The sequence below is a fragment of the Brassica napus genome, chromosome C5 (genome assembly GCF_020379485.1).
Source record: "Brassica napus cultivar Da-Ae chromosome C5, Da-Ae, whole genome shotgun sequence".
Classification (NCBI taxonomy): domain Eukaryota; kingdom Viridiplantae; phylum Streptophyta; class Magnoliopsida; order Brassicales; family Brassicaceae; genus Brassica; species Brassica napus.
Genome location: NC_063448.1, coordinates 26948692 through 26963489, shown reverse-complemented (window position 1 = coordinate 26963489; position 14798 = coordinate 26948692). Strand labels below are relative to the sequence as shown.

Sequence of the window (14798 nt, the reverse complement as noted above, 5' to 3'; positions counted from 1 at the left end):
TTTATATTTTTGATTATTTATGCTTTTTAGCTATGTCAACATAGCTGCTTAGTTGTTGTGAAAGCTTTACAATCGTTGGTGTATATTATAAGTTTTATATAAGATGGAAGGTATATTTGAAATGTAAAAATTATATTTCATATATACATGTTTTAACTAATTATAAAATTATGGAAAGTATATATATAATCTTTCATCAATTAATTTTACCAATTAAGAATTTATAAATTATACAATTTGTTTTAAAAGAATAAGTTGTGGCAACCAATATAACGACTTTACATTTTATATAACACATTATAATAACATACTAATTTTAATAAAATTCATACTTAATATAACTATAATATTATTTATAATTTTTTATAAATTCAATATTAAGATTTATAAAATCATTTATAAAATTTTTATAAGATTTACAAATTGTTATAAAAGCCTATATATCATTTATTAAAAGTATACAAAATCATTTATAAGAATTTTAAAATTATTTATAACAATTTAACAAATCATTTATAACAATGTCTGAATAGACTTATAATCAAATAAATATATGTTTTATAAGAAGTTATAAATCATACAAACATGTAATCTCTTCATTTCATTTTAATTGTGGAGGTTTATGTACACAGAATAAGAAAATATTTAATTTTGCATATTTTTAAAATAAAAAACACCATTATTTATACACCTAACCATATTTTAACCAATATAAAAATAATCTGGAGAATATTATTAATAAATTTTTCTTTAAATTCTAAAGCAACACTTATTTTGAAACAAAAATTTTACTTTACAACGAAAATTAAACTGAAATGGAGGAAGTATTATTACACATGACTTGATATTTTATGTAAAATTTATTAAAGGTTTCAAATAAAATAATTTTGGATTTATAAACACTTACGCTCATAGAAACATGAACAAAGTTAACATGCAATGTTTAATAGAATGTTAAAAGCTAATAAATAAATAAAAAAGAATATTTCTACTTATATGTTCAGACAAAATATCATAAAGAAGTAAAATATGAAAGATGCGGAGTAAACTTCAAAGTTTTACTGCAAATGGTGGTTCAGTTTTGATAAACCTGGCCTGGTATTCTTTTACGTTACAAACCGTCAATGCCGTCCCAAACTTTTTAGAGACCTAAAGTCTGTAAAAAAATGTGGCCTTATAATGAGATGCTTATCTAAAATTACCAAAAACATGATTTAAAATATTGGGAGGTGTCATAGGACATTTTTTAACAGGAGCTAAAGAAGTCAATTTCCACTTGGTTAACCATCTAAGCTATAAACAAATATTACATATTGTGGTCCAAATTTTACTTTTATTTGATGTGGCCTGAAACCAATGCTTTTACCAGCTTTAGTAAAGGGACGGGCCTGTAAACCGTGTATTCTTTTACCCAGCCTCACATGCAGTAAAAACTAAAATGAATAAGTCTTCGGTAACTTGTTCATATTCGAAGATTTATTTCTTATTAATTCACAACACAAAAAAAATAATATAAAAAAATACATATTATATTTTCTTCAGGTCATCAAGAGACATAATTTACATAGGATATAAAATGTTTCAGATCAGGAAACAAAGAACTTGCTAGTGGCTTTTGCTCATAGATTAAAATGTCTCATTCCTTCGAAGAGAACATCGCTTCCTAGATATATATATATATGTTTTCTTTTACATTCGTAGAGTGAGAAGAATACTGAACCAATTTTACGGGTAGTTCAATCACAATAATTAGGAGCGAATGCTACTTTACTCCCTTTGTTTATGATTTTTCAGAAGGAAGTAATCGCTGGTTGGCTTCTTAGGTATCTTCTCTAGTAAGTCCCATTGGTTTATTTTTAGATAAACAACCTCTTTGTCTGCTGCATTTATGAGATGCTGCTCTGATCTTTCTTCATCATCTACACTGAAGATGGCTCATGAAAAACGTATTTAATTAGGACTTAGGAGCCTACCAAGAATTAAAGGCATCTGAGAAGAGCTGGCAATGATGAAACTGTAAAAGTGAGTAGGACAATGAATCATAACCTGTTTGCAAACTAAGTAGTGAAGCTCATATGGGGAAATACCACCTTGCCTCGGCTTAGTGAATACATCGTTGCATGACCTCATGAGGTGTGGAAGGTTGCAGTCTCTACTAACTCTGAAAATAGGAAAACAAAATTCTAAATGATAAAGCAATCTTCCAAGTGTATGAAAACATAAATCGACTAAATCTTTTTATTTTTGTGACACGGATGTCTAGTGTAGTTAGCTAGCCTATGATGGGTTTTGGCAACGCCTATCATGTTAAGAAAGTGGCTGAAGGCACGAGCCAGTGTCAGTGCTTCCTCTAGCAACATGTTTGATATTTCAAAAGTTTAGTTACGTCTCCAAAGGCTCCGTCGTGTCTTCAATACCAGCCAGGCAAATATTTAACGCACTCTGAAAGGTAACGCCAAACAAAAAATAGTATCATCACAAGGATTTTTACTCTTTATATTATATGCAGTGAAAACACTTGGTTGTAAGATTCCACAATCCAGTCTCCAGCTATGAAATAGTAATACACAAACGCATAATTCCATACTCTACAGCTAAAACAAATTCATCCAAAAATCTATCAAACAAACAGTTTTCTTCTAACCTTCTTATTCCTAAAAAAATATTGCTAGTATAAAACAATCACAAACACGCTATACTTTAGGGTGATCATGTATTTTCCTGCAAACGCAAGCAATTAGAGAAAGACTATTATATTTTTTTTCATTTCCTTTTAGAACATACTGATCACAGACTAAAGATTTCATTTTCCCCATTATTAATTCTATCGAAGGATTAGAGGAGAAAGTTACGGCTTTTCGAACAAAAGACAACATAAAATCACATAGGACATCATGTAGGCCTGCAATTTAGCAAAAAAATATTGTAAGGACTGTTGTGAGATAAGCTTAACTTCCTTGTTGGATCATGGCCTTTCTGTTGAATTTTTTTAATTAAAATAATTTTATCACTATAAACTATATGCAAATCAAAGAACATTAATACCGTCTGTGCTTTTGAATTACTTCATCTCAGTCTTAAAAATCTTAAACATGAGATAATCATGTGGACACATTGATACCAAACATTGGCTGTCTTAACAAAAACTACACATCATGGATGGGACAATGTGCTTACCTCTTTGGTTAATTGAGATGGAGAATAGCACCATCTGAAGGATATACAATATTGCATTGGTGAGGCTACAATCGTAAGCTAATTAATAGTACCAAAATCATTAAAATCTGTAGAATCCAATTTAAAATTTTGCTCCAAAAACATTACCTCAGAAGATTCTCATATTCTGTTATTGCGGTTCACCCTGTGGAGCAATTTTTTTTGTAATTCTCCTTGTTCTGTGAAAAACACCAAAAGAAACTAATCATCAGTATTTGCATATCTCAATAGATAATCATCATCATAATCACCTAGAACAAATTCCAAATATGATCCAATCTGGAGATGAAAACGCAAAATATTACCTTTGAGCAGACCATCTTCGAGAGAGATTTAATGTTCCAACCCAAAGATTAGGAATTTAAGCTGTGAAGTGGAAGATATCAGATCGTCAGAACGCAATCGGGAGATCTTTGCTAATTTTCAATGGAATCGATGAAACTATTGAGTTCCCGATAAACATGAGTATCAAAGGAATGCTTCCAAGCAGAGTCCTTCACTGGTAGAGACACCACCCAATAGCTCGAAGTCACTAATTTTCTATCTCTTTGGTGGAGACCATCTTCTTCTCCGATGTATAACTCCTTCAATCAAAAGGGACAACCGGTTACTAAGAGAGAGAGAGGATGTGGAAGAGTTAACTGTTTGCGTTTTAGATCTAGATTTAGAAACAGGTAAAAAAAGAATGATCTTGAAACGATCGTGATGGAGAAGAAGAGTCGGAGCCGAAGGAGAGAGGTAGGTTCGAACACTAACAGGCCAATTTGACGCGAGGCCCAAATGAGACGCGATGCGCGTCCGACGTGGCTTAACGGGGCTCTCCTATTGGCTGATTATTTTTGAGGATGTGGAGGCATGAGGGGAGCCCTTATTCCCCTTTTAGTATTGTATTGATTTCACGGAATCGATTTAGTTATTGTGCTGGGTTAAGCTGGTTTAACGGTGGAGTTCCTTTTTTTTTTTAATTTCTTTTCTTTATGGGATATTTTTTGTTGGTGTGGCTTTAAATATTAGTTCTGAATATCATAAAATGAGAAAGTGTTTTTTTTTAAAAAAAAGCTTAACATACTTCGAAATGTAATCAAAAGCTCAAAAAGAAATGCAAATGTCTAAATCGAAATAAGGATAGTTTGGCATGTGCGCAACGTTGAGAGTGGTTCTCCCGTAGCTGCTTTACACACTTGATACTGATTTAGTCTTTCTTAGATATTTTGCCTGACGAATCTGACGAATCTCCGCATCATTTTGTAGTGGAAACAGCTTGGACAGATGTTGTCCTTGTCGTTCTTGTGGCAGGTGAGCGGTGGCTGATTGCTCTTCAAAGTGGCTGTGTACTCAGGCTTCAAAATGACATAAACAAACCTCATTGACCTCTTCACCTCTCTCCAAGCACGATTAGTGCGACGTCTGCTTGCCTCCCACCCAAGGGTACGTAAGATAGTTTTTCCTTCTTCAATGTTTCTCATGCATGAAACAACGATGCCATAGAGATAGGTACCATTGTCATAGGAACCTTCAGCTGGTTTTTTTAGGTGAAGTAACACAACGGTCCTGTTGTCGTAGGCGAAGAACTGCTTGATACCTTCAGTATAGTGAGCAGCCGGATTGTTGCTGTTGATAGCCTTCACCATAAGATGCTGATAACGATAAAACGTTAGCATGGGATTCATCGCCCGTGGACGTAGGTTGAGACGTTTGATGACGTGATCATCTTGCACGGCGGAAGAAATCGTCCGTGAGACTGTTAAGCAGTGGCTTATATCTTCAACAGAAGATGAAGCAACGCGGGCTAGAATTTCAGCAAGGAGTTCCTGGGGTAGAGATTCTATTAGAGATAAACTGTTTTCAGTAGACATTTTGCTTTATGTTCGAGAGATTTTTTGTTTTTTAGGTGGAGATGTCGATAGCTTTATAGTGAAACTATATCTTTAGGGTGCCTTTTGAATTCCATGAGTGTAAGTCTGTAACCGATTGTTTAATTTTAATTGCTGGTAAAGCGAATAAGCAATTAAAACATAGTGGGTGTTGTAGTTTAATGCTTACTTTTAATCCTTTTGGACGACGGTTTTGGTATTTTTTTTTAATTTTAGATGCAGAAGATGGCTAAGACCGGTGCTTAAGTATTCAGGTTTTGGTTTGATTTATTAATCCATTGTTCTTATAGTTATTCTATTGAGTAAGGAATAATTGTGGTGTGTAATTTTTTTCGTATATAGGGTGTTGTAGTCTATGATATTGGGTTGTTTTACATATTATAAAGGAAATAAAGCCATTAAATAATTTATTGGGGTTGTAAAATCCATTATTTGTATTCTTGTATTCATACCTTTTTTTTTGTTTTTGTTCTTTTCTTTTAAATTTTCATGTTTTCTTTTAACTCTCATTGCAGCTACGTTTTAATGCTCTAGTAAACGAAAAGGCTTACATACTACAGCAACGTTCGCTTGCGTGCTTTACAAGTCATGAACTCGATGAATCCTGTGACAATCATAATTTAGATATTTTAACTCGGCTGGGCACTCATTCAATGGAAACGACTGTGTTTTAACATAATAAGACATAACCCGTAGATATTTTCTATTGTTAATTAAATGACTGTGTTTTAACATAATAAGACAGAAACCAAACTATATTATGGATGGCATCTTACGTAAGTAGAATTGTGATGATCTTAGACGGTATATTTCTTTTGGTGTTTATTAATTAATTATTCAGGGGTAGCATGTTCCACGAACATACTCATAACCGTGTTTACCTATGATTCCATTAATTATTTGCTACTTGAAGCAGAACATTTTTGACTGAGTTGGAAGGCAGTAACTGGGTATGCAGCATCTGATATAGAGTTGTGAGGATGATCAGAGCTTGGTAACATGAATTTATCTCCTATTATAACCTGCTCGCCGTCCTCATGACTTCTTCCTTCTGTGTTCACGGTGGGTGCAGTTCCATGACCAACTTTTAAAATCCATTCCGCGAAGTCCTTGTCAGCTTGTCTCGCTCTCATGGTGATGGTTAAAGTATAAACCTCAGGAAATGGCCAGAGGTATGACTTGCTGATCGAGGCTTTAGGTGTTTTCTTGATTGGACCGATTAACGTAGACATGAGTTCGAACTTTCGATATCGGTGGGTTTTGTTTCTTTAAGTAAAAAGTTTGGAAAACCGCTAATTTTTTTTTTAAATCGAAGAAGACATTATTTGTATAGCTGAGTCATAGTACATAATCATGTTAATTGGTTATGTTCTTGTTATATGTTTGTCTTCTTCTCGTGTTTCTTTTAACTTGTACATAACCATTAAATTATATTTTTATGTCGAATAAGCCATTATCCATATGGGTGTAGTGATATCGCAATTTTGAAGAAGCAATTATTTTCTATTCCTTTTAGTTGTTTATCCTTTTTTCTTTTATTTTTGGGATAATTAGTTCAATATACCTAAGAGGAACTCAAATTAGAGAAATGACCATTGAGTGACATAAGAGGTTAAAGGCATATCTTTTGTGTTAAGATGAGACGAAAAATGCCCCTAACGCCTGACACAAAAATACATACAAGTACAAGTTCTGATTCATCCCAGATTTGATAGGTCACTTTTGTGAAGCATATTTCTGCTTTTATGGTTTTACCAGAGTTGAGGACAACTCATTTTCTCTAGTTTTTGTGAATCAATATCTTATATTTTTTTAAAATAATCAATATCTTTTAGTTTTAAAAAAATCAATATCATTTTTTAAGCATTAAAAATATGTAAATATATATCCACAATTAAATTGAATTTTATAACAATCCTAACTGGCATGAATGATCTGACCAATAACAAATAATGTAACAGCAAAATAAAAAGTTAATGAATAATGATCATGTTATCAAGTACGTAATCAATAATGTTTCTCTGTGGAAGTAGGTTTAAACAAAGATATTATTAGTGTAAAATACTACAACATATAAATATTTATCTAACACTAAATTAGAAGTATGTATGAAACAAATATTACAAATCTAGCATGTTAACAATAATTTGTTAGCCTATACACAATTTGTTATCTGATGCATGATTTATTAACGGTTACATTTTCTGATAGACTATAGCAGATTTCGTGACTGGAAACAGAATTTGAACTTTGAGCTAGGGTCTGGTTCTGAGAACAAGCATTGCCTATACTTGACACCAATATTGATGAAGATGGGTATGAGAACAAGCATTGCCTATGCTGAATATACAACGAAAACATCTATTGAGTAATAAAATATGTATCATCTAATAAATTATGTATCAATCAAAATGTAACAGCTAACAAACCATATATTATATAACCAACCATGTATCTACTAACAACACCTATTTGGAAAAATCTTACCTCATATTATTCTAAATGGCGATATAAAACTATAATAATATTTAACAATATATTTATCTCAAATTATGTATGAGCTAACAATACATGTACCGTCAAATAAATAAACTTATAAAAGAAAACAAAGATCTAAAGGATCAAGTAACAAATCGTTTATCAGATAACAACATCATTATCATGTAACGTATTAATTCACAGACGTGTATCAATCCATTTGTCCCCTAATAAACAAAGTATCAAACAATGTACGAGCTCGCAAACCATTTATCAGCTAAACAAACAATGTATTCAAGTCTTTTGTAACATCATATCAAACAATTATGAATTCTTTGATATCAAACTATGTGTGAGCTTACAAAACATGTAACAAGTAATAAATTATTTATCATATAAAAAATAACTTATCATACAACATATTAACTCACAAGAACATCAATCCAAAGAGAGTGTTGAAAATTAATAATCTCAAGCGTACCAAAAATCTGTTTTGATTGAGCTCTAGATTCAACACAACTTTCACCTACAACACCAAACAAATCTCTTCAGGTAGAACAATCAAACAAATTAAATAAAATCAATAAAACAACAAAAACTAGTTCAAATCTAACTTGGTTAAAAACATTTTAAATTGTCAGATGCAGAAAATAAAAAGAAAAAAAAACAATGTAAGAAAGATTAAAAACCGAGGACGGTGGGAGATTGATCTTCACTTTAGCAACAATGTTTTCGCATTTTCCGTCGCCACAAGCTTTTGTTCGAATCCATCTTTGTCAAACTCTTATGTATTTGAAGATGGATGAGAAAAAAAAAAAGATTAATAAATGTTATGCGAAACTAATCATAACGTTCGAGAGTAGCAGAACCTAAAACCTATGAGGAGATAAAGCTGAGAGATGCAGTGCAAACTGACACAGCCTGTAGTACTGCGAGTAGGGGAGCAAGGGTATTTATGGAACGGAAAAGTATGGTTTATGAGGTGTGGTAAGTGCCGAATTGAGACCCTATATATGGGTACAGAGGCCAATTATCCCTTTATTTTTTGTAACTATTATCCAAGGTGCGTGCTTGGCAAGGCATCTACGGATCTCAAAACTCAACGACCACTGACGAAAGATAAACGGAGACGGAAATAAACAATCACAAAGGCAGACAGAGTCACAAAGACATTCCGTTAGTATTACGTCTTTGGAAACGCGACGAACACCTAGCAAAGGAAAAACCAGAGAAGATTCTACGGAGTTGGACTCAGCTATCTGTCGGAAGGTCAAAAAGAAAAGTTTTTGATGCTCCGATTCAATCCAGGAACTAAACCAAACTGCTCAAAGAGTGAGAGAATACATAAGTTCGGGAACGAAGCTATGAGAAATGCCAAAGTATATGTCTTGTTTGAAAGATTGGAACGCTCTGGATATGGTGATTAAAAGAGACTTTTTTTTATCCCGACTCCATCTCATGAAGACGACTGTGGCCGTCTTTGGGGTTGTTGGTAACTGGAATAGTTGCGCACCTGTTGCCTGCAGGAAAGCATGGAAGATCAGGGTTATATATATTGTTAATTCGTGTTAGCTTATTTTACTAAAACAGGCTAGCATGTACTTACTTGTCAAGAGGTTGTTGAAAATTTCTTTGTAAACAATGTTAGTCACAACATCTGTTCTAGTTGCACCTTCTGTATCGTCTAGAATTCGTACACCTTCCGGAGTTGTGACTCGAGAGAGAGCAACGTACAATTGCCCATGACTGAAAACGGGTCTTGGGAGATAGAGGGCTACCTGCTTCAGACTCTGGCCTTGGCTTTTATTTATTGTTATTGCATAACACAATCTAATTGGATACTGCCGCCTGCGAAACGTGAATGGATGTATAGTATCGGTTGGTGAAAGCTGAATCCTTGGAATCAAGACCCTTTCCCCGACATGAGTACCGGTTAATAGCTCAGCCTCCAAAACTTTGTGGCCAAGGCGTGAGATCATCATCCGGGTTCCATTGCATAACCCATTTTTTTGGTTGAGGTTGCGAAGCATCATGACTGGAGCACCGACTTTCAGACATAGTTTGTGAGGTGGCAGACCTGGGAAGTCTAGTGAGTTCAAGTACTTCTGAGGGTAGTTATTTGTCCAGTCATCCTCGGGTGTACTCTCAAAGGCAACACTGTCTGAACTTAGAAATTCTTTTTCTGCAGAAGGCACTTTAGACAGTAGATAAGAGTTAATTTCATGGGCACTTGCGTTTGTTGGAGCTAAGATAGCTCTGTCAAGTAAGCACGGGTAAGATGGTTCTTAACAAAGTCAGGGTAAGCAGCGTCTGATACAGTTAGATGAGGATTATCTGACCTCGGCAGCATGAATTTATCTTTAATTAGAACCTGCTCTCCACCATCATAACTTACTTCATCTGTCTCCACAGTTGGCGCCGTACCATTGCCCACCTCGAGAATCCATTCTGCAAATTCTCTGTCTGCTTGACTGAGTCTCATGTTGGTGTTTAGCGTGTAAACCTGTGCATATGGCCAGAGGTAGGACTTGCTAATAGATGCCTTAACGGTGTCTTGTCTACTTCCATGAGCAACAACAGGTAAAACTTGCTTGAAATCACCACCAAGTATCACTGTTTTCCCTCCGAAAGGTTTATTAGCTGCTTCTGGATTATGCAGAGATTGTAAGTCCCTTCGCGTGCGATCTAGAGTTTCAAACGCTTGACGGTGAGCCATTGGAGCTTCGTCCCATATGATCAAGTCAGTTTTTGCAATCAGAGTAGCCAACATAGATCTTGCTGTAATCTCACAAACTGTCTCATCAGTTAAATTGACGGGAAGTTTGAAGCGGGAGTGAGCTGTCCTCCCTCCTGGTAGCAGCAGAGCTGCAATTCCTGCTGAAGCGACTGGGATGACGACTTTTCCGACTGATCTCAGCTTTGCTATAATTGTTCTGTATAAGAACGTTTTCCCAGTCCCTCCTGCACCGTAGACAAAGAACAGTTGCCCGGATTGATTGTCAACCGAGTCAACTACGGCATTGTAAACTTTTTGTTGATCCTCATTCATAGTGGCAAACAGTTTCTCGTGCTCACTTGCTTCTTTCGCCGTATCATAATTCAGTTCCTGACGCAAGACAGTGTTTGAGATTTCTCTAAGCACACTCTCGTTTGGCTTTGGCATCCCTTTGAAATCATTTAGGGATTTGTCATTTTCTTTGAGGAGTCGCTCGATTTCTATCAAAGTATATTGTTGCAGCTGTAGATCCGGAAGAATCAAGCCAGGGAAGTTAAATTCTCGCTGCTTCATGTACAATATATCTTGTGCCAATATCTTCCAGGTATGATCCCAAAGCTTCAGGGGGTTTGCAACTTCACAGTAGATCAATATGAGGACAAATAACCTCCTAAGTTGACGTCCAGTAGCCCAGTAGGAAGGCTCAACAATTGCATCATGCCATTCCTTATCGTCGTCTAGTAACCCACGTGCATAGCAAGCATCGCGGAACTCCTTAAACGTTGTACCGCCCACGGTACAGAGATGCTCAAAGCTCGTGAAGCCTTTAACGACGTTGAGAAGGATTCTCAGATAATAGTCATCTCCTGCAGTAGGATGTATGAACGGAAGCCTGCCTATAGATGTTCCATGCTTTCTTGGTGTCCAAGTTTTATCGTCAGTGTGGTAGACAAACCGAGATGGGAACTGAACATAAGTGAGCTCTCTGGCTTCTTCGTATTTTTCGTTAGCCACAAAATACGCAGTCAGCATTGTCTTGTCGATATCCTCCTTTGAAAGGACTTCCTCTAAGCTCTTATTCTGGTCGTATAGCAGCCTCTGCTTGCCTGGGAGATGGATTTTCAATTTCATCACGGAAGGCTGGTTGTGATGAATGTGGAAAGAAAAGAGCCTCCAAGATGCTTCACAAGCTGAAATGTAACGACATTCCAAAAATCTATCTATCTCGTCCAGTTCAAGATGCTCTCTTTTCCTATCAAGCGTTTCTTTGTCTTTACAACCAGACTGCTCAAGCAGAGCCAGTGCTCGATCCACCCCTTTAGTTATGTACTTGAAGAGATATTTGATTGCACTTGTTTTGCAGCACCACTCAACATTGATGTGTGCTTTGTATTTCTTAACGAGAGAAAGGTTATGAGGGACGACATTACGGTTATTTAATTCAATATCGCCTTTTAAAACTGATGCTCTTGTATTGACCTGACGTTTGTAAACAACAAAAGCAGACTCGTCAATGGTTGTGTTGTTGGAGTATGGTTTAGGGTATTTCTTTGTGCATTCTCCTTTTTCCATACATGGTGACAAAGGTCGTTGTTTCCACAAGGACCGTGGATCATGTGCCGATCCACCAACTCAAAACCCTCAGGGTCTGCTTCCTTGTCCGGTAGTTCCGCTGATATGTATCTGTCAATGATCTCAGCTGTTGCTTCTCCTTTCAAACCTTCAAACCAGAGAAGAATATGTGCGTGGGGGAGGCCACGTTTCTGAAACTCAACCGTGTAGACGACTATCATGTTTGATAAAGAGAAGACGTTAGACAATTAACGAATGATGAATAATAGGTGGTCCATTCAGGCAAAAAAATCATTTACGTCGGGTAGACTACATATAAATGTTAATAGTTATATTTAATATTTAAATGTAGACATGTCTGAGCATGTCCAATGGTTAGAACCTTTAATGGGTTCTAACCATTAGTTTAATTATTAAGTATGTACTTTATGAAGTTAAGAACCCTTGTTAATATAATTAGTTTTGTGAAGGTCCAATGGGAGAACTCTTTTGAGGTTCTTAAAAACTAATTTTTTTTTTTAGAAGTTCAATTATCAAATTTAAATGTTTCAGAAACAGAGATAAGCAAAAGTCAATCAAACAACATTTTGATCGTAGGTGCTGCAACATTCAAACGAACATGGCCTATGTTTCACAAACACTAATAATCAAGCACAATGTTTTGTTTCGACAACAAAGTTCCAGAGACAGAGACAGGAAGTCTCCGCCGGCGTCTGGTCTCAATTCCTTCTTAAACCGTCTCAGGGCTAGTGGACATAGATTCTCTTGAAACTAGAAAAAAAAAAAGAACATTACCTGGAGTGGGTGCAAGCCATGTTTGCGATGACCAACTCCCTCAATGGATATTACATGCATTCCTTCTACGGAATAGAGAGGTGCTAAACAAGCGTTAACAGCATAGTGCCTGCAATTCAAAGTTATCAACAAGAATCTAAAACTAAGGCAAGCAAGAACTAAGATACAGAGCGAGAGAGACGCACACGCATTTGTTTGATGTTCTGTCATAATTAGAGACCATCACCGTGCAAGCCCCACAACCACCTTCACCGCACCCCAGCTTTGTCCCGGTCAGTCCTAAACCTAAAGGAAACAAGAAATTCTTTAGCAAGTTATAAAAAAAAAATTTTATATAGTCTTACTGAGATGCATACAATTCATCTTTAAAACTAAGAGACATCTCTAAAGTTGATTTGAAAAATGAACTTGTTGAGTACTTTTAATCATTCCCAAACACTAGAACTTTATCAGAAACCAAATACAAGAGTAAAGTGATCATGTAATATACCCACCTCTGAGGTATTCAAGAAGTGTCATATGAGCCAGGCCATCAGGTAACACTTTGCGAACGCCATTGACATACAGTATCGCCTCCATAAACTCGTCTCCCATCTGCTCCCTCTCTCCTTCCTTCTTCAATGAACCCATGACTCAATGATTATCTTTAAACTTAAGACAGGACTAAGAAAAGCAAGAAGATGGAGAAACTGATCATGATTAAGTTTAAGTCAAAGATTCAAGCTAACTTACGTTTGAGGTAAGCATCGAAGATAACCTTAACCTCCTTTCTCACTTCTTCAACAGCAACGTTATGATCAGTAGATAACGTTGCAGCACCGCGATCGAATACTCTCCGCCGGCGTGTGGTCTCAACGTTAGAAGCTTCGGGTCCGCCATGGCCGTCGTACACTCCGACGTAAGTAGCGGAGGAGACTTGCAGCACCGCGATCGAATACTCTCCGCCGGCATGTAGTCTCAATTCCGATTGCCAGAGTAAAGCATCGCCGCTCCCTCTGCTTCCTGAACACCACCAAGTACCACAGACACCATCGACGAGGCCGTTAATCCGATCACCGGTGATACATCCAGCTTCCATAACTTCTTCAGCAACACCAGACCTCCGATTCCGCCTCCGGCCACTAGAACTCTCGGTTTCTTCTTCTCGGTTACTGTCTCATGCTTCTCCTCATCCATTAACAAAGTCGCCGCCTTTACTCCGACCAAAGCTCGACGCTTTCTTAACTCCGACCAAAGACCAACCGACTACGAAAGAGAAAGAGAAATACACGACTTTTTTCCCTTTCGTCTAAAATGAAGTAACCAATGCCCTTCTGCCACGTCTGGGGTTTTTACCAATCTCAAACTCATCTAATTAAGGACAGGTTCTGCCTAATAACACTATTTTTGATTTAATTTTTTCTCTTTATTATTTTAGAACCTCCTCCTCAACCTACCGATGGAGGTGGTCTAAATATATTAATTAACTATTATGGTTGAAATTTTTTTACAAAAAAGCAATCTGAGTATAGTATAATTCTGACACCTTCTCATATGTTAACTTCTTATATATTACTACCAAATATTGTTGCTTATAAACTCCGATTTTTAAAAGTATATAGTATGTTTTTTTTATTAAAAGTTGTTATTTTTATAAGATAACATGGGAATTTTTTTTTAGTACACGTAAATTTATTGACTACACTAAGGTTTTAGTTTCAAACCTGCGGCTAGTTTGGGGAAAAAGACGCCTTTCTTGAAGTCTGACATCATCTCCTCCAACTTGATTGAATACCTCCAACCTCCGTAGACTTCCAAGTGGTTTTTCACTTCAACCCAATTTGGGTTTGCCGTGAATGTGATGAACGCATTAGGATTACCATACCAACGACAAATGGCCATGGCATCCTGATATTTCTCAGACATATATCGAGGGCTTCCGGTGAAAGAAGAAGGTAAGATGACTTTTCTGCCAACTTTTCTAGCGTCTGTGTCTCCACTCTCCAATGCATCACAAACGTTTGTATATAACTCAGCTCTTAGCTGTTTCTGGTTAAGTCTGATGAACTTCAACCTCTCCTGCTCAGTTGCGGTGTAAACGTCTACAATATACTGATGAAACAATCTCCCTGTCTTGATAATAGTCATGCCCTCTGATGGCCTTGTCT

General features: G+C 36.2%; 1 protein-coding gene across 8 annotated transcripts; it reads right to left on the bottom strand.

The window, feature by feature from the left end:
- Positions 1-1543: 1543 nt before the first annotated feature.
- Positions 1544-14798, bottom strand: LOC106435702. 8 transcript variants are annotated; one of them, XR_007323525.1, is made up of 9 exons: positions 13384-14798; positions 13146-13263; positions 12837-12936; positions 12652-12760; positions 3522-7430; positions 3325-3395; positions 3178-3211; positions 2047-2442; positions 1544-1924 (listed from the first exon to the last, which is right to left on the bottom strand). XR_007323525.1 is itself a non-coding variant. In XM_013876612.3 (5 exons), exon 5 carries the CDS (start codon positions 11854-11856, stop codon positions 9814-9816), a length of 2043 nt encoding a protein of 680 aa, XP_013732066.2. In that variant the 5' UTR covers positions 11857-12070; positions 12652-12760; positions 12837-12936; positions 13146-13263; positions 13384-14783; the 3' UTR covers positions 8845-9813. The 8 variants fall into 8 exon arrangements, 5 of the variants coding, with proteins under 5 accessions (XP_013732066.2, XP_048612938.1, XP_048612939.1 ...); XR_007323524.1 differs by having other exon boundaries at positions 1544-2442; positions 13384-14797; XR_007323523.1 differs by lacking the exons at positions 1544-1924; positions 2047-2442; positions 3178-3211; positions 3325-3395; positions 3522-7430 and adding an exon at positions 8845-9088 and having other exon boundaries at positions 9175-12760; positions 13384-14783.